The sequence below is a fragment of the Oratosquilla oratoria genome, chromosome 26 (assembly GCF_046742065.1).
Source record: "Oratosquilla oratoria isolate Oo_2021 chromosome 26, ASM4674206v1, whole genome shotgun sequence".
Lineage (NCBI taxonomy): Eukaryota > Metazoa > Arthropoda > Malacostraca > Stomatopoda > Squillidae > Oratosquilla > Oratosquilla oratoria.
The window spans coordinates 32,331,649-32,354,904 of NC_134802.1; the positions used below are offsets into that span (position 1 = coordinate 32,331,649).

At 40.7% G+C, this 23,256-nt stretch overlaps 1 protein-coding gene across 1 annotated transcript; it reads right to left on the reverse strand.

Moving 5' to 3' along the window:
- Positions 1-12,665: 12,665 nt before the first annotated feature.
- Positions 12,666-21,750, reverse strand: LOC143039450 (uncharacterized). The gene is made up of 3 exons (XM_076209516.1): positions 21,590-21,750; positions 21,050-21,172; positions 12,666-19,453 (listed from the first exon to the last, which is right to left on the reverse strand). Exon 3 carries the CDS (start codon positions 19,188-19,190, stop codon positions 12,666-12,668), a length of 6,525 nt encoding a protein of 2,174 aa, XP_076065631.1. The 5' UTR covers positions 19,191-19,453; positions 21,050-21,172; positions 21,590-21,750.
- Positions 21,751-23,256: the final 1,506 nt, after the last annotated feature.

The following is a 23,256-nucleotide window of genomic DNA, read 5'->3' on the forward strand; positions in this document are numbered from 1 at the left end:
ACTGCATGCTACTCTGCCACAATAACAAGCAGCCAATGATGATAATAATAATAATAATAATAAATAATAATAATGATAATAATGTTACGGATCTCTGCAATTAACTCACCTATTTTATTGCACATGTGTCGTGATCATGGTGTCACGAGCGAAGGACAAAAGCTCACGCCTACAATTGCCCGGGTCAGGGAAAGGCAGGAGTGTCACTTTCTTCACTTTATTCTAACTAACGAATATGAGGATTGTACACATGTATTCAACACCGGTTCTAGGCTTACTCTGCTGGTATCCGAGGTATGGCGGGCGACGCCGGGACCCCCCCCTGGCGTCCCCCCACGCATACCCTCGCTACATATCCCTTTGCTTCCTCCCCGAATCACGCATCACTCACACATTACAAATCACGTCACGTCATCATTCATGCTCTTTCGCCACATTATCCCCCTCAACAAAACTTGAAGACCCGTCAGCTTTCATCTACAGACTTGCAAAAGAACTTAAAGAATTTTTTTTGCATCAAAAATAAAACATCACTTCTTCATTAGGAAAACATTACATATACAAAGAACATACTAATAAAATCCAATGTCATATCCAAATAACACATTAATAACATCAAATGTCAATCACATAGTCCGTTAACCACGCTGGCAGCTTCCTATTTCTGGGAAGTCGACCAGGTCTCTGATCTCTCTCTATCACATTCACGTTCAACACCAGGACTGATTATGATCACCATCATCACAACTACTACTACCACTGTCACTGTCTCTCGAATCTACACCACGTTCACCCCAGGTAAATTCTCCCTCGCCTGGATGTTTCCACAGTCTGTCGACATGCACAACTTTACTCGCCCGTTTTCTACCAGGCATTTCTAGTCGGTAATTCACTGTGGATATTACTTCCGTCACTTTATATGGTCCTTCCCAGTCAGATTGGAGTTTCGGTGACTTGCTAGGCTTTCTCTGTGGATTATGCAGCCAGACCAAGTCGCCGGGCTGATGTTCTGCATTTCTGGCGCGACCTTGGTACTGCCTCCACTTAGCCTGACCTGACACTCGCAGATGCTGCCTCGCCCAGCGGGAAGCCTCCTCCAGGCGCCGCTGCATCGTCATCACGTAATCACTATATATATGTGAGAGTTCTGCTCCCGGTGATCGACCGGTAGAGAGGTCGAATGGCAGACGAATTTCCCCTGCCAAACATTAACTTGGCTGGCGTGAATCCCGTGGCTCAGCTGAACGATAGGCCATGAGAATGTACGGCACCCACAAGTCCCAATCACGCTGGTCCTCCTGACAGTACTTGGCCAGCTGCTGGACCATCGTCGCGTTAAATATTTCCACCATACCGTCGCTCTGGGGCCTCAGGGGAGAAGTACGAGTCTTATTGATGCCAAGCAGACTGCAGCATTCCTTAAAGACCCGCGACTCAAACTCTCGTCCTTGGTCTGAGTGCAGTTCCCCCTGGGACTCCATAGCGCATGACCTCCTCCACGAGGAACTGAGCTACAGTCTCTGCCTCGTGGTTAGGTAGAGCACAGACTTCCGGCCACTTCGAGAAGTAGTCCATTACCACGCACAGGTACTTGTTTCCCCTCTCTGTGCACGGAAAAGGGCCGGCTATATCCACAGCCAGGCGTTCCATCGGCGCCCCGGTGTGATATAACTGCAGGGAGGCGCGAGTCTTGTGGGCGGGGCCTTTCTTGGTGGCGCACACACGGCAAGTCTTGCACCACTCCTGAACGTCTCGTCGCAGGCCCACCCAGTAGACTCGCTGCCTCAACTTTTCGAGAGTGCGTTTCACTCCCAGGTGGCCGCTGGTATTCCCCTCGTGCATCTCTCTCAGCAGCTCCTGTCGCCGAGAGCATGGCACTACTACCAGCCAGCTTACCTCTCCTGTTCGTGCGTGCGTCCAACGCCGGTGTAGGATTCCTCCTCGCAGACTCAGTGCCTCCCACTGGTCAACAAGGCACTTGGTAGCAGGACTCTCGGGTGATACTGTCTCTTTGGGAGGCCTTTCACTGCTGGCCTCTAACTACCCAATCACCAGAGACAGGTCAGAGTCCTCTCGCTTGTCCCTCTTCCACTCCTCGTCTGCCTCGGTGGTGCTGTGAGCGACGGTCACTTTCCGCACGGCCACCTCAGGCTCCCGCCGTGAGCAATGCACACACTCAGGTGGGCAGGGACGGCGACTTAGGCTGTCGGCGTTGTTATGCACCCGGCCAGGTCGGTGCTCGATCTCATAGTTATACTGCTCCAGTTTTCCAATCCACCTGGCCAGCTGTCCTTCCGGTTCCTTCATCGTCTTCAACCATCTCAGGGCGGCGTGATACGTACGAGAGGTGAAGCACGTGCCATACAGGTAGTGATGGAAGTGGGCGAGTGCTTTCATCACCGCTGCCAGCTCCTTCCGTGTGACGCAGTAGTTCCTTTCCGCCTTGTTGAACTTAGCACTGTAGTAACCCACGACATACTCCTTTTCATCACGAAGCTGTGACAACACGGCTCCCACACCCTCTTGGCTCGTGTCCGTGCCCACAATGTACGGAAAGCCCATCTGGGGGTAGGGAAGCACTGGCGCTTCCACCAACGCTCGCTTCAGTGCCACGAAAGCTTGCTGGCACTCCTCGCTCCACTCGAAAGCTGCTCCCTTCCTCGTCAGATGGTGCAGTGGGGCGGCGATAGTGGCGAACCCTGCCACAAACCTCCGGTAGTACGTGCACAAGCCCAGGAAACTGCGCAGCTCCGAGACATTCTGAGGGACTTACCATCCTTCCACAGCGGTGACTTTGAGTGAGTCCGTCCTCACACCTTCCCTGGCGACGACATGTCCCAAGAACGGCACTTCTGACTTGAATAGACTGTACTTCTTTGGATTCAGCTTCAGGCCAGCCTTCCTCATGCGGCTGAACACTTCTGTGAGCCTAGCCAGCTCCTCCTCGAAGCTGTTTCCAAACACCAGCACGCCGTCTAGGTAGACGACTGCCGCCCTCCATTACATACCATCAAGTACACGTTCCATGAGACGCTCAAAGACTCCAGGGGGGTTCATGAGGCCAAAGGACATCACGTTCCAGTGCCACAGGCCTTGCCCAATCGAGAAGGCTGCCTTCTTTTTGTCCTCAGGCGCCATCTCGACTTGATGATAGCCTGACTTCAAATCCAGCGTGGAGAACCACTGGACCCCACCGAGAGCGTCTAGCGTCTCGTCGATATGGAGGAGAGGGTAAGCATCAGGGACAGTGACGGCGTTCAGCGCCCGGTAATCTACGCAGAACCTCCGGCTTCCGTCCTTCTTGGTCACTAGGACTACCGGCGAACATCACGGGCTGTATGACCGTTCAATCACTCCCATTGCTGCCAACTCTCGGACAAGCTTCTCCATTTCTTCTCTCTTTGCTGCTGGGACCCGACGAAGCGCCTGCTTGATGAGAGGACTACCTCTGGTATAGATGCTGTGTTAAACCAATGACATGCGACCAAGTCCATGTCTCCACTGCTGAACACGTCACGGTACTGTGCAAGCAATGCCTTCACTCTACTCGCCTGCTCAGCTGTCAGCTGCGTGATACTCCTCTCCGCCAACCAAGTCTTCCAAGTACTCAGGCAGGTCTTCTGGTCGGTCCTTCTGTTTCTTCTTCTCCTTCGGTGGCTCCATCTTGCTGTTAGTGGAGGTGGTAGTGGTGGATGCGGTGCAGTGCAAGGTCGTAGTAGCAAAGGTGCGGGGTACTCTTCCCTTCCACGCTTTACCTTGGCTGGGTGACTTGACGGCCTGAGATCTCTGCCCTCTGGGTTCCCTTACCTCATCCTTCGTGGCGAGCTCTCCATTAGGATTTAAAGGCACTTCATAGCCTCTCACTGACATCCTACCCTCCTGGAGATCAACACACGCCCCCACGCGATTAAGGAAATCCAACCCCAACAGGCATTCATTTTCCATCTCCGCCACAAGCACAGGCAGGCGTTCAGTCACCCTGCCTACGGCCAGATTCACCCACACCGGTCCCTTCACCGGTACACAGTCTCCTGTAACTCCGCACAGTTGCTGACCCACGCACTTCACACCACGTTCCGGTAGGACTCCCTCTCGTACGAAGGTCCTCTCTGCCCCCGTATCCATTAACATCTCCACTAAGCGTCCATTGATACTCCCCGCCACCTTGATGGCATCGGACGCCGCCACCTGACGACACCTTAGATGGCTTGGGGCGCCCGAGTGCTCTGCTGGGAAGGTGCCCCGGCCCCCAGCTGCTTCAAGTTTCCCGCCGACGGCGTCAGCCCCTAGGGGTGGCGGCACTCAGGGGAACTGTGTCCTTGTATTCCACAATTCCAGCAGCAGGGCTCGAACACCGGTCGCATTCCGTCCTCCAGCGACCGTGTCCTCCTCTTGCAGTCGTGCTTTTTGTGACCTACCTGACCGCAGTTGAAGCACGATCCTTTGAAAGGCTTGGAGCTCACCTTTGCACTTGCCTGTGCACGCCTGGCCCAAGCACGGCTCGGGCGACGCTTCCATCCCGACGCGTCGCTGGGAGGTGGGGGGAGCAGCAGGGCTGACGCTCATGAGAAAGGCTTTAAACTCCGCTGCCCTTGCCAAAGTCTCTCTCACGTTCTTGGGCGCAGCCTGCTTAACGTGGATCTGTAACTGCCTATCGTGAAGGGCGTCCACGAAGCAGTCCTTGGCCAACATATCCACGGTATCCTCCGTGGCCATGGGGTCAGAGCCCCTCACTAGCGCCTCCAAGTCCTGCGCCAGTATGATTTATTTTTGATATTTGGAATCAGTTTTGTGGCTCGCCGTTGTACTTTTTACAGTCTGTCAATGTCTTTAATGAGATTCGGTGACCATCCGGAGACAGCATATTCCAAATGTGGACGAACTGACGATTTATATAGCTTGTTAATGAGTGATGGACTTTCGAAGTCGAAAGATTGCACAAACAGTCCTAGATTCTTATTTGCTTTCTCAGAGGCTGAAATACACTGCTTGGATGATTTGAGATCGTTACTGATAATTACGCCGAGATCTTTTTCACTATTCTCTTTTGTTAACGAATTTCCAAATAACCTGTAATCGTACTTTTTTATTTATGTGTATTACCTTGCATTTACTTGTGTTAAATTTCATTAGCCACTTTTCAGACCATTGCTGTAATTTCTCTAAATCTTCTTGAATATCTAATTGATTTAAATGATCATTTGCCATTTAGCACAGTTTTGTTTCATCAGCAAATTTGGAAACAGTAGATTTTAGTCCAAGGTCTATAACATTTATATATACTATGAATAGAAATGGTCCAAGAACGGAATCCTGAGGAACTTCACTTGTAAAAGTTTTCTGTCAAAGTTTTTCCATTTAAAACAACTCTGTTCTCGATCATTGAACCAATTACTAGTCCAACTTAATAGGCTACCACTTATTCTGTGTGAAGCTAATCTAGTAAGTAGTCTTACGTGGGGGACGGTATCAAAAGCTTTTGCAAAGTCTAGATATGTTAAATCTATATATATATATATTTTGTCATAATTCCAGATAACTGTGTTGTAGAGTACGAGTAAGTTTGTCACGCAAGAACGTTTCCGTCTGAAACCATGCTGGCTATCATCAAACGGTTACTTTCTAAATTATGTTCTATAGGATTTCTGATGATAGTTTCCATCATTTTTCCTATGATTGAAGTCAAACTTATAGGCCTATAGTTTTTTGGTTTCTTTTTGGCACCTTTTTTTGAATATGGGGGTAACGTTAGCTAGCTTCCATTCTCTTGGGACATTTCCGGATATGCCAATAGATGGAAGAGTAGTGAGGTTTGGGATGTCAACTAAGAATTATAGTAGAGAGATTATGTTAATGATATGCTTAGAAAGTGTTTAAGAAGAGCTAAGAGTTATACTGCATACATAGAAAAGGGTGGTGATGTTTGATAGGGCATTGATGGACTGTGTGGTGGTATCCAAAGTGAGGATTACAAGAGTTCTGAATATTTTTTGTGATCTCAAGAGAGAGGGTCGGGGATTTTTTTTTTTTTTTTGTGGAAATTGAGAGTTGATTAAAAAGAAGGGAATTAGAAAAGTGCTTAGAGTAAACAAATTGAATGAGGATAAACAGAAAAAATATCGGAAGCTGAAATACATGTGGGAGTTAGATAGGGCATTAATGAACTGTGTAGTGGTACCTGAAGTCATGATTAGAAGAGATCTCAGTGTCCATGATTTCAAGGGTGAGTGGGGAGGATTGTCAATTTTTCATAATATGTATATTGAAAGTGGAGGTAATAGGACAGAAATAAAGAAGTTCTAAAAATAGACAAATTGAATGAGAATGATACAGAAAAATATCAAAAGCTGAGAGAAGTATGAGCATTAGTGAGATATAAAGTAGAGCCACAAGGAAGAGAAGAAAAGTCATGTTTCAAGGAGGAAGTTATATGCATAAAGAGGGTATGTGGGACAAAGAGGATGGAAGGGGACAAAAGGAGAGAGGGAATGGTGATATGAAGAGGTGGAAGTGGTGGTCGAAGAGAAGCAAGTGTGTGAGGACTGGTTTAAAGGTAGAACTAGGGAAGCATATCAGAAATACAAGAAGAAAAGCAAAATGCTTGGTGAGGGAGGCAAATTAGAGGAGGGCACACATAAAATGGGGTAGAAGTTTGATGGAGAACTTTGAAAGAATAAAAAGATGTTTTGGAAGTGAAAAGGATGAGGAATGAGTCAGGTGGATAGGAAAAGGCAAAGGGGTCAAGTGGATATATACTAGTGGAAACAAAGGCTATCAGGGGAAGACAGGTAGAGTATTTCAGAGCATTGCTGAATTGGAGGAAGTTAGGAGGGATTGGTAGTAGCAGTGAGAGGTGCCAAGAAAATGACTGTGATAGGAGAAGAAAATCACAGGGCTATAGGAAAAAATTAGATACAAAGAGCAGTGAAAGAGACAAAATTTAGTAAGGCACCTGCATTGGATGGGTGTCATGTGGAGTGTCTTAAGAAGGGAGGAACTGTTATTATGGACTGATTGTTTTATGTATGCCTAAGGTAGAGGAATGTGCTGAAGGTAATGGAGTGCTTGTATAGTTCCACTTTACAATGGGAAAAGGAATACACATGAATAGTAGTTTTAGAGGAAGTCTGTTCAGTGTAGTAGGAAAGACATATGGATGTTGAGAGGATTAGGAAGGGAACAGAGGGAGTAGTAGGGGAGGAACAGTGTTCTCTTAAGAAAGTCAAGGATACTTGGATTAAATCTTTGTGGCAAAGCAGATATACAAGCCCTTTGCAGATCCACAGCTTCCAGCTAGCCAGTAACAAGTGCTGGATTGGCCTACGAGTGTCCAAGATAAGGTAAGAAATAGGGTAATTAAAGACTAATGCAATTTGTAATTCTTTAATTAATGTACAGTTGATCATTACACACTAAAAATGCTGTCAAATATCTTTTGTATAAAATCTTTCTCAAAACACTGTAAGGTTACACATGATTATTGCTGGGTTCACAGTGATATAAATCTTATGTTTTCATTAGTTCCAAAAGCCCAGTATTTGACACTACGTCACCCTGAGGCAATGTCTAATCAGCATGCAGCCTCAATACCCAGTGCTAAAGACTTTTCTGTCATTCCTTGAGAGGGTAACATTTTCCAATGTTTGCACTTGATACAATCATGTGGTGATTGCATCAGGAGTAATTTGATTCTGTGACCAATCCAATTATGTATTGTTACTGCTTCAATGTTAGGTGGTGGCCCAAACACAGTTATATCAGTATGATTCTTATTTGTTGTGGGAAGGATTTCTCATTTGGACAGATGTCTGGAGGGGTCTAGCAGAGTATGGAGTTTGGTATTGGTTTTAGAGTGCTAATTTTGTGATCTTAGTGTGTGTGCGTTTTTGTATGGATGTACACAGCAAATTCTCACATGTGGCATTGGCTGCCATATGTATGATTCATCACTACTGTATTACTCATTCTCTTTTACTCTGAGTATTAATAAACACAGAAAATGTGATCAAATCAGTTCATAGAATCCATGGATAACTCATGTACAACTACAAAAAATATAAATAATCAAGACACTGACGTCTGCATCCTCGTGTACCCACTCATGCCTCAAGATGCCTACCTCGGCATCATAGTACCAAAGTGGTTAAGTGCTCAGCATCTGGTCAACAACCAATGAAATCTATTGATGTGGTGGCTATGAGACTCCTCATTGAAAATAAGGCTGTGGTTCTGGGCAGCCTCTCAAAATTTGGCCAAGTTCTCATCATGTTCCTGTTTGAATCATCCCTGCCCCGACAATGTTGTTCACACAAGCTTAAGTTCTACTCAGATTGTTTTGTTAAATAAGGTTATCAATAGTTCTTTTGAAGCATGCGATTGTTTATAACAGTTTTCATAGAAGTATGGTGATGAAAAAAAATTCAAGTAAAACATTGTAGTGCTTTTAACAGGAGAGTTCTGTGGCAAGATCATCTTTTTTTTAGAAAAAGAGCTTGCATCCAGTTGAGTGAGCCTGTTAATGTTTTGACTGTAGTCAATATATATATATATATATATATATATGCAATTATTTGCCAAAATTCAAGAAAGCCGACAATACAGCAGAACTAGAATTACTTTAAAGAAAGTTGTGTGAACTGGAAAAAGTAGGTAAAAATTGATATGAACCAAAATGTGAAAATGTGAAGGAACAATTGCAAGCAGAAAGTACCAAGCACAGATCTTTCGGCTGTAGTTCCCTTCTCACAGCGGAGATACATCTAGCAGCTAAAGAACTCCAAGAGAATAAAAACCTTGTGATTTGTATGGCTGATAAATCAGCCTTATTCATCATAATCAACCAATTAGATTACTTAGACAAGGTAGATAACTTATTACAGGACATGTACAAGTTCTTACGAATCAAAAGGAACCCAGTAGGTGAAATCCGTAAAAAAGTTACCGCTTTAACAGACAACACAAATGCAGTGATCAACAGAGTCAAATTCCACCAATTACAAGGACACTATGAACCAGGATACTTTTATGGTAATGTCAAAAACTCACAAACCTGGAAACAAACTAAGACCTATCATATCACAGATACCTACTCCCACTTACCAACTGGCAAAGCAACTCAACGATCTCATTACTCCGTACATTCCAACTCACCATGCTCTCAGATCTACGGATGAATTTGTAGATATACTCAGGAGTACATCTCCTCAAGGGCTTTTAGCTTCTCTTGATGTAGAAAGTCTTTTCTCAAATCTTCCTGTGGAAGAAACTATTCAGATTATTCTCAACAATGTATTTCACCATGACAGCTTGCCTCCACCAAGAATACCACGTCCCACCCTTGGAAAAATGCTAAGAGTTTGCACAAAAGAAGCACCTTTCAGATGCCCCTCAGGCAGAATGTTTTTTTCAAATAGATGGTGTAGCTATGGGCAGCCCCCTAGGTGTTTTATTTGCACAGGCATATCTGTGTAGATCCGAGGCCTAGCATGTATTTTAGATACGTGGATGACATTTTCGTAGACGTTGAAGGAGAAGAACAACTTTTAAATCTTAAGAATATGATGGAAGAAAAATCTTGCCTGCGTTTCACAGTAGAAAAAAGTATAAGTAACAAAATCCCCTTTTTAGATGTATTGATAGATGCTTCAGATGGAACATTCACTACAAGTGTGTACAGAAAACCCAGTAACTCTGGTAGATGTCTAAATGGGTTAAGTGAATGTCCCTCAAAATATAAATCCAGTGTGGTACGCGCGTACATTTCAAGAGCTTTCAAAATATGTTCAAATTGGCAACTTCTCCATCAAGAGTTGAATAGAATAAGACAAATTTGAACAAATAACGGCTTTCCGATGAGAGAAATTGATAGAGAAATTAAAGATAAAATGGAGAAATTCCACACTGCTCTGGGTAATAGAGAAGCTCCCAAAAATTACATTAACATTTTTTATCAAAACACAATGTCTTCAGCTTACAAAAAAGATGAGAAAATACTGAAAGAAATCATACATAAGAATTGCAAACCGAAGAAACAAGAGGATACCTTGAAATTAATTATCTATTATCGTAACCCCAGAACTTCATCTCTAGTCATGAAAAACAACTTAGCAGGAGTCAAGGAAAAATTAAAACATAGTAATGTAGTGTACAAATACTCATGTAAACTTAACAAAGATGGTGCACTTTGTAATGAAGGGTATATTGGCCACACTACCCAAATTTTATCACAGAGATTCACATACCAAAAAAACGGGGCAATAAAATCCCACACCACAAAAGTATATAAAACTAGCATTTTGCAGGAGGACCTGAATGAAAACACAATAATACTGGCTAAAGACAACAATATAACAAAACTAAAATGTATGGAAGCAGTATTGATAAGACATATTCAGCCAGAAATAAATATACAACAAAATATGTATGGAACATTGGAGCTATATGGGGCACCCCATGGCATGCCAAGGAGAAACTAAGAGCACCTATCCCATTTCATGTAATGTTGTATATAATCGCAGTTTGTACATTCTGAATATAAATTACAACAAGATGCCTAAAATATAAGTGAAAAGTTATAAGTTATGTATTTGTTTTTATTTCCAAATTTGCCATGGATTGATTCATTTGGTAATGTAGTGTTCTCCCTTTCCCCTACAGAAAGATAGTGAGAAGGATTGAAAGTTTTAAAAAGAAGATTACTAATGCCGAGTATACTGTATTATTCAACAGAAAATGTCTTCAAGAAAACCTGCTAATTTATACCCAACCCTCAAGGTTCGACAGCCAGACTCGACAATTCAACATTCAAATCTTGTGCACCACCCACCCAGTCGAATTTGTCACCACTCCCGATGTGCCATTCTGTCTCACTCTCGCCCCAGCCATCGTCGAGGCAAGCCACGCTACACTGTTCCACCTCCACCATGCCGTGCAAATCCACCTCTGGCCCCACCCCTAAGAAACACACTTTCCTGCCTTTCAAAGATAAGCCTGAGCTTATAAGAAAGTGTGAGGCAGGTATGGCTCATTCTGCCGTTGCAGCGGAAATGGGTGTCCCAAGATCAACAGTATCAACGATTTGGAAGAACAGGGACAAGTACCGCCAGGCCGCTGCATCAACATCTTCCATGACTTCCCTTGTTCTCCGTGGCTCAAGGGACTCCCGTCTCAACACAATGGAAAATATGTTGATCAAGTGGATAGAGGACAGGACACAACACAAGATGCCGATCAGCATGGGGCTTGTGCAGGAGCGTGCCTTGTCACTGTGGGAGGACTTGCAGGCCACAACATCCACCACCAGCAGGACACTAGAAACATTCACAGCAAGCAGGGGCTATATAGCAGCTTAATGTGTTTAATAAACAAAATTAGATATGAATGAAGCCTTTAATATTACTGATTTAGTCTAAGTTAGTGTTTTTTAGAGGTCATAGTGATATTTTGGGGGGGTCTGGGCTGGAGGTAGGTCCCTATCCCCCCTAATTACAATGTACTCCTATGGGAAAAACTGCATCATGATTTGACAAAACCCAGGTTCGACCGATGATAGACCGCCCCATCCCTGTCGAATTGCAGTGACCCCATGCATATATATATATTTTTTCTCTTTCTCTTTTCACTCATTAGCCACTATGAGAACTTGTATCCTCCAAAGAGAGGTGCTGTCTTACATAACCCCTTCTGGTTATATCCTTTTAACTTTAGACTGTATGAACTTATCATCATCATGAGGCATGAGTGGGTATATGAGGATGCCGACATTGGCGTCTTGATTACATCTATTTTGTTGTAGCTGAGTGACCCCCATATTCTGTGAACTGGCTTGACCATATTTTCTGTGGTTATTAATATTCATAGTGAAAGAGAATGAATGAGTAATACCGCTGTAACTTTATATTTCATAATATGAACATTGTGATGCATCATCATACATCAGGCAACTAATGCTGCCAGTGGGAATTTGACTTCTATCGAAGAGATTATTAGTGACTGATCTGCAATGGGGAGCATGATCTGATAAAAGTAGTGTATTCACTGATGCAGGCAGAACACTACAAGCAGCATGACTGGAGGCATGAAGGATTTTCCCTGGGCTGTTAAAGCCAATAGTGAGTCATGAAATTTTGACCTAATATGTCATTACGACAAATTTCTGGAAGCTCAGAGTCATATACAGTATCTATGTACCACTGAACCCATAGATTTAGGTTGACTGTGTAACATCCCTTCACAGGTGAGGTAAGGGCTGCATTATCCCCTCAGTCCAGATATATGGCAACCATTGGGCTTGCAGTGCCTGCCTTTTGGATTGTGACTAAAAAACAGTTACTTTATTGGCATGGCAACCTTCCTATCCTCTTAAGTGAAAACAGAAAAGACGAGGTGGAGTCACTTCTGTCTCTATCAATTTATATTCTATTCACAGCAACTCTCCACTCACACTTATTTCTTCCCTCTTCCTTTCCATGCTCAACATGCATTCCCCTTTCATACAAAGCCTCTTTCACCCCATCCATCCATCTCATTCTTGGTCCTCCCCTCCTTAAGTTCACTCTCTCCACCTCTAGCTTCCACACTTCTTGCTAGTCTCTTTATTCTTTCTAAGAATGGAAAAGAAGGCATCAGTAAGTGTTGATGATTTTACATACCTCAAGATACATATGCTAAGTTCCTATATGGAGCTTTAGGGTTCTTATCAAATTCCTCAGCTCTTGAGGAAGGTTCACAATCACATCTCTACTGTTACTTATCTCTCCTTCCTGTGTAGGAACTCCAAGTTTATTAACTCCTCCCAGAAAATGGGTGACAACTTGGGCCAATACTTTTTCATTACCCTGGTATGTCTTCCACACAAAAGTTGGTATATCTTCAGATTCTGAACCATGAATATCTAATGCCATGCTTATCATTTCTTCTTCATATGAAAAGTGGACTTTAAGCTTGTTGGTGCTTGGAAAAATTAAATCTTTGACCCAAGTGTGGCCTAGTTTCATAAGTGGTTCAACATCATCTAAAAAGTCAAATGTTACAAGCACCGATATCCTAGAACCCCCAGTGAATTTCAACCATTTATCAAAATCATCAATAAAAGGAGTAATGTGACAAACACGACTAATTTCATAATTACCAATTATCCTCAATGTGCAGTTCTTATATCCAATATACTTCCATAAACTTTTACTATCTTCATTAATTTCAAAACTCATAATTTCAAACTCACGTATGAAATCAGCTTTAATTTTCCTCAACAAATTATTAACAAATTCATGAGCAAAATCCATGTAGTCTATGTGGCACAAGGAAAGAACCACATTTTTTACTCCCGAGCCTTTTGTGCCATCCAAAAATAATCTTACCACTTCCCCAATTATCTCAATATTTTCCAAGTTTGTTTTCCACTGGATATCAGGTGTCAAACCATTTCCAAATGAGCAGTTTACTGAAATTTCTTCATCTCTACAAGTCAACTCTATGATAACCTTGGCATCAGTCAACACTTCAGATTTTGAAGCCCATTTTTCACCAAATATACAAACTGGTAGTTTCCTTAAGAATTCTTCCATATTCAAATACAATATGAGTTTTGATTCCACAACTGTTTTGCAAATTTCTTCAAAGTCCCTGGTCAACACAACAAACTCTACGTCATTATCCACAACAAAACAATCCACCTTCACAGACACAGACTTTATTAAGTCTATGACTTCTCTGCTGATCTTAACTCTGCCCAAGTTCATAGCTAACTTATTTTCCAAGGACAGAATACCTATAACTTTATTTAATAACATAGGTGTAAGAGCCACAATATCAATATTTCCAAAATCTAAATTATCAACAGCAATGCCAGCAAGTCTGACATGGTCAATGAAAGAGGCCAATATTTTTGCCCAAACAATTACATTACAACTCTCAGTGTCTGCAAGCCATAGAATTGTTGGGACTTTCCCTCCATTACGGATACTACATTCAAGAGACAACTCCTGATCTCTGCAAGTCAATTTTACATCAAGATTTTCAGAACCTCCTAGAGACACCAAAGGGCTTAACCACATATGAACAAGCAAATCAAATGTTTCATCTTGTATGTGTTTTATACCTGTTACACAAAGCTTCAGCATGTGGTCTGGAAACATTCTTTGTAGTTTTTCATAATCTTTGACAAAAAGCAAAAGAGCATCTTCAGTAACAAGTATAAGTGTTCCAGTAATTTGAACTTGGGTGCCTTGGGAAGCAAGGAAATCTACCAACAGTATAAATTCTGCATCTCCTACTACATCATGAATAGGAATTACCTTTTCAAATGTAACAGGAATGCTTTCAAGCTTCTCTTTAAAACTGTGACTGAATTCAAGTAAAGCAATTTCCTCAAATACTAAATGACAATCTTCCATCTTAACACCTGCTGCCTGAATACCTTTAAGAAATGGAATCAGAATTTCCAAAATGGTGGTCCAATCTTTATGACTATCATTCTTCCAATCTTTACTTAATTTCTGTCTCCAAGTAATTTTTGGAACAAGAGGGGCCTCCTTCATAGAACAAACTATTTGAATGTCATTTATGGAACATGTCACACTTAAGTTAACACTGGCAGGGATATCCCCACTTTCAAGCCATTTACTTCCAAATAACTCCAAATCCAATATTTCTGGCATTTCATTTCTCTGAAGCTCAAACACCATATCATCCTTGACAAACATATTTTTCACACTACTTATATATTTACAAATTAGTGGTAAACTCTTAGAGTTGAGTACTAGGTAATCAGTGATTTTTATCTCGGAGTCTTTATCTTTTACTTGTTTCATTAAATAGATTAAAGATGAATCCATTAATGCCCTTGTAAATTCAGTCACTCTGCATAATTTGAGAGGCACAATATACAGAAACCTTCTAAATTCTCGAGTATCAAATAGCATCAAATCTGAGTTGATAATTTCAATCTGGCTTAACTCTAAATTCCCTCCAGCTTCCTGAAAGACTTTAAGAAAATCTGAACATTTTTCAAACAAGAACAATCTAGAATATACATTTCCCACGGAAAACAATTCCAATGTCTCTACTCTCTCCTCTAACTGAACACTGAAAATAATTGATCTGACCTCAGTGCTGCATTCACAAACAAGTTTAAGGGCACACCTATTTACATGGGGTAGCCTCTCTGTCCAATCACAGACAAAAGATAGAAAATTTGTCTGTGAACCACTGTAAAATAGTTCCAATTTCAACTTTGGAATCAAATGCATCTTTCTTATCCATTCCATGTTCACCAACTGGTTATTTAAATCTTGTAACTTGAATATTGAAATACTTTCTAAATAGACTGATGAACCATTTTCAGTTATATATGTACACATCCTTTTAAAAGCATCAGTATCAACTGGTCCTCTGAAAATAACAGGCTCCTCAACTGAGAAAGAAAGTACAGATAATAAATCAGCAATTACTTCAATCTGATTATAATTTACTGCCAGAACACCAAAAGTCATTTGGCCCTTATGCACAGGTACAGAAGCCTTCCTAAATTCTTCAAGTAAGGCAGTAATGACTAAAACCAGATTCTTACCAAAATGTATCTGTTGTAATATAAGAAAATGGAATGAATCCCAAGTCTGAACATCTATATTTAACTGAATGCTATCGAAACCAGTGCAACTTATGTGTAATCTTACTTTATGGATTGTGCCTATGGTTGAGACCCACCTGTGACAAAACTGCTGGATTACAAATGTGGATACATGGAAATGATCACTAAATTTTAAAGTAATTCCACATTCTTTATAAAGTCTCATAACTATACCTAGATTTTCTGTTATGACTTGCAAATGCTCTGAATTACATATTGATATCCCTGGCAACTTGTTCATTTTAAAGTCTCTCGTATTTAAGTATTCAACCAACGATACTATGCCTACATTAAAGTATGCACTTGCCATCAAGGATACTCTACCCTCTAATATATCTTTCCCATTAGTTGGTGACCATTTTTCAATCATATTCATGAGTTCAGTATTGTAATGAAAGTTGTAAGGGAACATCAGATTACAATCAATTTGCCCACCTCTTCTTAAACCTACTTTTTCTACTGCACTTACAACATCACTTGCACATTTATCTAAAATCTCTATATTACCTTCATGATGGAAATCAGTAGTTAGTGACATTATCCTGTATTCCTTTAAATTTGAGACAATGACAGAAATATCAAGGGTAAAATAAATTTGATTAATTCTAATATTATACACAGTGTTCCTATTGTCTGATTGATTTATAAACCTCTTTGCCCACTTATGTGCAAGGCAGTGAACTGGTATTTCAACACCTTGATTTACATGCATAGATATATCACAATCAATTACATCAAACAATGTCTGCATGCGAAAAATATAATCACACTCTGAGATGTAAACTTTTTTTATTCTTAGAGATGAATGCCTCTCTTTAACCTTCTGTGCAAAAGTTAAAAAACCATCATCAATGTAAGCAGAATCTAGTGATATGATCTCAGGAAGAGAGAGGGGGAACTGTGATATCACATTAGAAACTATCTGAATGTTATTATTATTTAACATTGGGAAACAACCATCTAATGCTAAAGATCCCTTTTGAAGAGATATGCCAGCTTTCTGAATACCTGATAAGAAGTTTAAAAAGATATTTCTTAAAAAAAAAAATGTAATTTGAGGTACTTGTTTTTCCTCATTTACTTTCATATTTATATCTACTAAAAAGTTTATACTGATTGCTATTGATGCTTCTGATTTGTTTCCAATTTGTGAAGCCCATATCTCACCAATTTGCCTAGCTATGTCTGTATTATTCAACTGGTGAATATCAATAGTATTGCATCCCATCAATTCCTTGAAAACTTTTGGATCAAAATCTTCACCAGTGAAAAAACATCTTAAGTTCAAAATGACATTATGCTTTTTTAAAGCTGGAATAATTTCTGTGTAGGATCTGACTCCTGACCCAGAGTATTCTAGAGAAATTTCACTAGGAACTGAAACATCTATGTTCTGAAGAACAATATGCAGCTGTTCCAGAGATACATGGTCCAAATAAATCCTTTTTGGTATGTTATGATTGGAAATTAGTTTCTTGGCAATCTTTCTGCCAATCAAACTACATTCTGTTTCTCTCAGTATAAGTCCACTCATGAAAAATGAATTCACTGTATCATTTCTATCATCATAAATGATATTTAGAAGATGAGCTACCTTCTCCATGTTCACATAATCTGGTTCAGGCTTTTGTAAATGCATCAACCCAATTGCATGGATGAGTGTACTACCAAATGGTCTATTGTTTAGTGTCTCAAATCCTGGGGGAACCATATTTCTCTTATAACATTCATGAACAAAGTAAGCTGCTAAAACTTCCTGGAGAGATTTGTGAGGGAAATCCCAAATTCTTTTTCTGGCTGTTTGGGAAACTGGTCTTTTATAATCAAGAAGAGAGGAAAGAGCTTGAGTTGTATCTATATCTGGTGAACATACTTTCTGAATTCTTTCTATCCCTTTCTCATCAATCCAGAATTGAAACTTTCTGAGTTGAATGTATGCCTCCCTACTAAGCTCACTCAGAAACTTATTATAGCAATCATTCAAAATCTCATCAAAATGCTTGCTACAACCATGTTGCAATCTTTTTGCAAGCCTACAAAGTTTCAGTCTAACAAGTTCCACATACAAACTGGTGGTTGTATGAATACCATGGGCCCTAGACTCGTCCTCAAGCCAAATAAAAACAATTAAGGACAGTGTCAGAGGTAAATATAAAATACTCCGAATAGCTTCTCCAATATTATCCAAGTATGTTAAGAAAGCATTCATCTTAGATGTCCTTTCAGAAACATCAATAACCAAGTTACTAAATAGCTTGAGAATGTATTCCTTCTTTTTTGCTTCCTCAAAGCCATAAATACTGATAGTAAGAGGTGTGCTGCATCTGGTATTTATTTCTATAAGTTCCATGGCATCCTTCATGAATTCTGGCCGACTTGTAACAATCACTCGGGTTTGCAATGGCCAATTCAGGGCTTCTTGAAAAAGTTGCTGCATCTTTGGATCAGCCTCATCAAAGCCATCGAATATGAAAAGATTTCTGCATTTCTTTAGTACAGGTGAAATATCATTATACTCTAGTTTGCTACAGGCATCTGGCATAAACTCATTTCTTATATAATTGATTAGTGATGTATCCCTACTATACCGACACTGTATCAAGTAAAGAAAGTCAACATCTTTCATACCCTCAATTGCCATAGGATCTTGGCACCAACTATACAAAAGATAACTACATAAAGAAGTTTTACCAGCACCAGTAACTCCATTTATGCATATAATACGTGGCATGGAGCCATCATTATGCTGTAAAACAAGGAGCTTCTCAATATCTACTGTATTGGATGTTTCTAACTGTAGAGATGTGTACACCTTACTAATTTCTATTTCTTTAAAAATACTTTCATTAGACCATGGGAAGGGAGATATGAACCAAGCACCTTCATACAATTCATAAAGATCTTTCTGACCCTCTGAAAGGATCACCTTTATCAAATCCTTCTGGGTTTCTTCAAGACTTAGTTGATACTCCTGAATACTGCTAAGGGGCAATGGAGATCTAAAACTACTCCAAATTTCCTTTGTCGCTGCTCCACTTTCAAAGCTCATGTCCTTCCCTAACTTTTCCCCCACTTTTACAAACACATTTTCCAAAAATTCTATTATATCAGTGAAGAAACTTTTTAACTTGGCATCTGTAAGTGATACAAGACTATGAACAACATGATTCCGTATATTCTTAAGTTTAGTTAAAGAATATTCTAAACAATCTTGATCATCTGTACCTGAAGTCCACTTTACATTCCCTTTAGGTGCAAGTCCACATATTTGTTGGAACAACTTGTATAAAAGAGTGATATCCATCTCTTCCCAAGGAACATCATTTTCCAGCAAATTCCTGTCATCTTCATTGAACACACTTTTGTAGGTCTTACTATTATATTTAAGGGTCTCCTCACAATACTGCTTCACTGGAACAGACTCACACTTGTTCAGTAGTCCAACAATACTTCCCAGAGCTCTGGCAACTGGGCCTGTCTTCCGTATTGCACCAAACAATTTGAACACATTCTTTTCCTCTACAGGAAAGTAACTAGAATATGCTGGTACCTTAGATGCCATATTCTCGATCACCTAAACCTCACATCAATTGCTGAACATGTACTTCATATTTAGCCATAAACTTCTGAAAGTTATATTCTCATTTTGCAGTTATAGCTTTTAGTTGTATTTTTAATTCCATCTTTATTTAAACTTCTATATGCAACTGATGTCAAAGGACTGATCGTTCATTCAACTTCTGATTTTACCAATGTTGAAAAAGAAAAATGGATTCATACACTCATCCACTGCTGATACTCATGTAGATTATGTCTTTCCTCAACCTGCAAAAAGATAACTGAATTTACTAAAATACATGGGATTATTCAGAATCCAGAACACAAACATGGTACAAGAGTGGTAAACTTCTATTTCTTATGATAATCTACTCTACATAAAAAAATGAGAACAATATAGAGTAGGTTTCTAAGAATACATTTTGTCATATAATAACTGGAATTAAAAACTGAATTCTTTATCTATCCTCAAAAGCAAAGCAAGTGAAAATCACCATCCATAGAGAATCTTCAAAGGAAATGAAGTTCTGATGGCCATACACATATACATAGAGCAAGGGCTTTTTCTCCCTTACAAGGGAGGTAGCCAAAGTCAAAAGGCATAATTCCACTCTCAAACATTCCATCCCCATTCACCACCCCTCACTCCCTCTCCTCAAAGCCACTTCCTTTAATTGGTGACCTCCCTCTCCATCCCCTCATACAGTAACATTGAAGATGGGGAGAAATCCCTTTGGACTGTGTCACAATATCATCTACAGTAGAAATACAAGAGGATATGGAAAGAAAATCAAGAAAGACAGTTATAGAAGAGATCTGAAAAAGAACAGCTTTCCCCACAGAGTAATAGACATTTAGAACAAGTTAGATGAGAAAGTGATGTGTGCAAAAAAAATACAAGAATTTAAAAACTGTTTAGATAAAATGAGATATGAAGACGGAACACCATGAGCATAGCTCCCCTTCCCATAAACTACAACTAGGTAAATACATAACCACTCCCTAACCGCCCCATCCCCCACCCACTGCCACTATATTGACTATTGGCAATCAATTTATCTATAAATCAAAGGCTTCTTCCCCCTTAAAAGGGAGATAGCCAATTTAAAGGCATGCACCCACTCCCACCCATTCCAATCTCATCTTTGCTCCTCCTGGATGAAGGGCCATCTCTGTCTTCTGCTCACTGCCCATGTCAGAGGCAATGCAGCAAGACACAGCACATCCACATCAAAGCCACTTCACTTAATCGGTGACCCCACCTCTATGTCCCCTCATGCATAAAATAGAGAAGACGGAGAAATCCCTTTACACTGCACCAAAATATTATCCACACACAACCACTACCCATCCACCCCCCTCTATCCCCTGCCCCCTCACTTCCTTGCTTGACTGACATAAGAAAGAGAGAAGATGGGGAGAAAATCCCTTGAGGCTGTATCAAAGTATCATCCATACACAGCTATTCTTCACTCATCCCTTTCCCCTGCCTCCTCCCTTCCTTCCTCAACATGGCCCCCTCTTGCTCAAAACCCCTTTCACCCTTTCCATCTATCTCATCTTCTGTCATCCCCTCAAGTTCACCTTATCCACCCCTGCCTTCCACACCTCTTTTACTAATCTTTCTTCACTCATTCTTTCCATGTGTCCAAACCATCCCGTACCATACTTTTGAGATACATCTCTATACACCACTGTACAGTCACTCCTCCAGTCCTCTGGCACTCTCCCCTCCCTTAGACACACATTAAACAACCTAGCAAGTCCACGCTTACAGTACCTCCCTTTCTTTAGACACTTTGTATGGCACCCATCCAACCCAGGTGCCTTACCAGCTTTCATAATTTTCAAAACTATTTGTACCTCATTTCTTATATTTCTTCCATTTTCCTCTCTCATCACCTCCATTCCCGTGGCGTCTAAAGGAGTCGAAGCGACTTCATTCGTTTCTCTATAAGTTTTAGCAACATTTTCTGATGTTTATTTCTGCCAAGAAAAATATTTATTACATCGATGTACTATGATTTACAAAATCAATATTTAAAATTCTAATATGTTATACCGCGTAGGTGTGCACTTCTAAAAAAGATACCTTACTTGTACGTTATATATTGATAATCTGAATGACAAACTATGATAAATTAAACATATACAAATATTAAACACATTGTTGAATTGTCCTGTCCTTAGGGAAGTCTGTAATACTGTAAGCAATGACGTCTCTCAGATTTTTAAAATCGCAATATTTGGCGAAAATAATGAATTTGTGACCAGTGCCTTAGTTTTGTCATTCGAATTTTTTTTTAACTCCCAATGCCACTGAAATAATAGGCCAAAATATCCCGAGGTCTACAGAGAATTACAATTAATTTTAAAAAATCACGAATGAAGTGTACAACTCACCTAGAAATGTTAATGTATTGAATAAAGAAGAAAGGCAGAAAGGCCCTTGTTCTTCATTACTATGAGCCTAGTTATCTTTAAGGTACACAGTTATTACTTCTTTTTCCATCTAGCTGCTTCTCTTTTACTGTAATGCCGACAGCGCTGCTCACCTATCTTATCTTTTACAAGAGATATCGACGGCTACTACTGATAACATACCCCTTCCCTTCGGGCAATTGTTTGTTTAAACCGTGGATACACGGTGGGGTCAAACTGACCCCAAGCGAGTTTTAAACTTAAAACACTTTAGTTTCAATTGATATATTTGAACATGGCTTTGTGACTTTTCCCAAATAATGGAAAGTTATGCTCTAGGTTCAGTCATTTTCAAAAATAAATCATAATAGTCTCCAATTTTATAGTTACACTATTCCTGCACAACTGGGGTCAAAATGACCCCATCTCAGTGTAATGTTAAATTGAATCTGCATAAATCATCCTCTATATTACAGATATCAAATGATGAAATATGTACTATTTTACAGTGTGTGCCGTTACGAGAGGTAACGGGGCTTTTTTTATATGTCCGTGTATCCCCATGTTTACATATTTTTTTGTCGTAGGCTCCCCTCGGAAGAGGTTTTCAATTTTGTTTTTTGTAATGCTTTAATTTTGTATATTTCGAGCAGAGGCCTTTTCTGTTCGAAAATCCCACCTTGTAAGTTGTCTGCAAGCTGTGTTGCAAGATAACATCTCATTATTTGTACAATGTTCACTTAAAGAATTAGACTTAAGAAGGTGTGTAAGAACCGGTTGCTGTTTTGTGATGTCACGTCACACATCTAGGCAGTCTGGTTCGAAACGCCTTCAGGTGTATACCCGCTCCCTTCGCGGCCTACTCACTTTTCATCTACTACTTCTACTCTTCCTCCCAATTTCTGTCTGCCCCTCCATAGTTTCAATGGCAGCACCTGTTGTGTGAAGATGAGAAAGTCGTTTTTTCTATTGCCAATAAACGTAGCAACGAGTACTCCGTGGATCCTTACCCCCTCCGCGTTTGTCTACGTTACGTAACGCACAAAGAGGGCACTCGTTACATTTTCCTCTATGCGCAGCATAGTAATAGGCTGCGCCATAATGAAAAGTGAAGCCATTGGCGCTCCCTGCCAATAAAATGAAAGAAAATCGCTTTCGTGAAGAGGTGAATGAAAAGAGCCGCTGCGAAGGAGTTAAAAGGTAGCCGGAGCAGTATGCCAAGTCCATCCTTGGAATGTCGACCACGCCCGTCCACCTCTGCCACGTCTAGATTCGCCTCGTCGTCACCACAACAAGTTTGATGTGTCGCTAGTTTTCGCGAACGATAAGTGCGAGTGTATGCGAAGTGTTGTGTTGTTGCCGATGCGGGAAACTAAGTGTAGTGGCCGATGCCGGAAATTAAGTGTAGTGGCCGATGCGGGAAATTAAGTGTAGTGATCTCGTGTCGTTTTAGTAATCGTATCGACGCGCAAGGTGTTGATGTGGCAACAACGTACGGGCGCCAAGTCCCACCAGTGTTTACATAACAAACCCCCATCGTATTGTAAGCATTTGTTTTTTCCCTGTGAAGGCAAAGCTACCTTGCCTAAAATTTTGTCATATGTTGATGTGAGCATGCGAATAATGTGCCTTATCAAAAGTAAGTTTTA

Coding starts and splice junctions, on each gene's coding strand:
- LOC143039450 (XM_076209516.1), bottom strand. CDS start 19,190: ATGGCATCTAAGGTACCAGCATATTCTAGTTACTTTCCTGTAGAGGAA.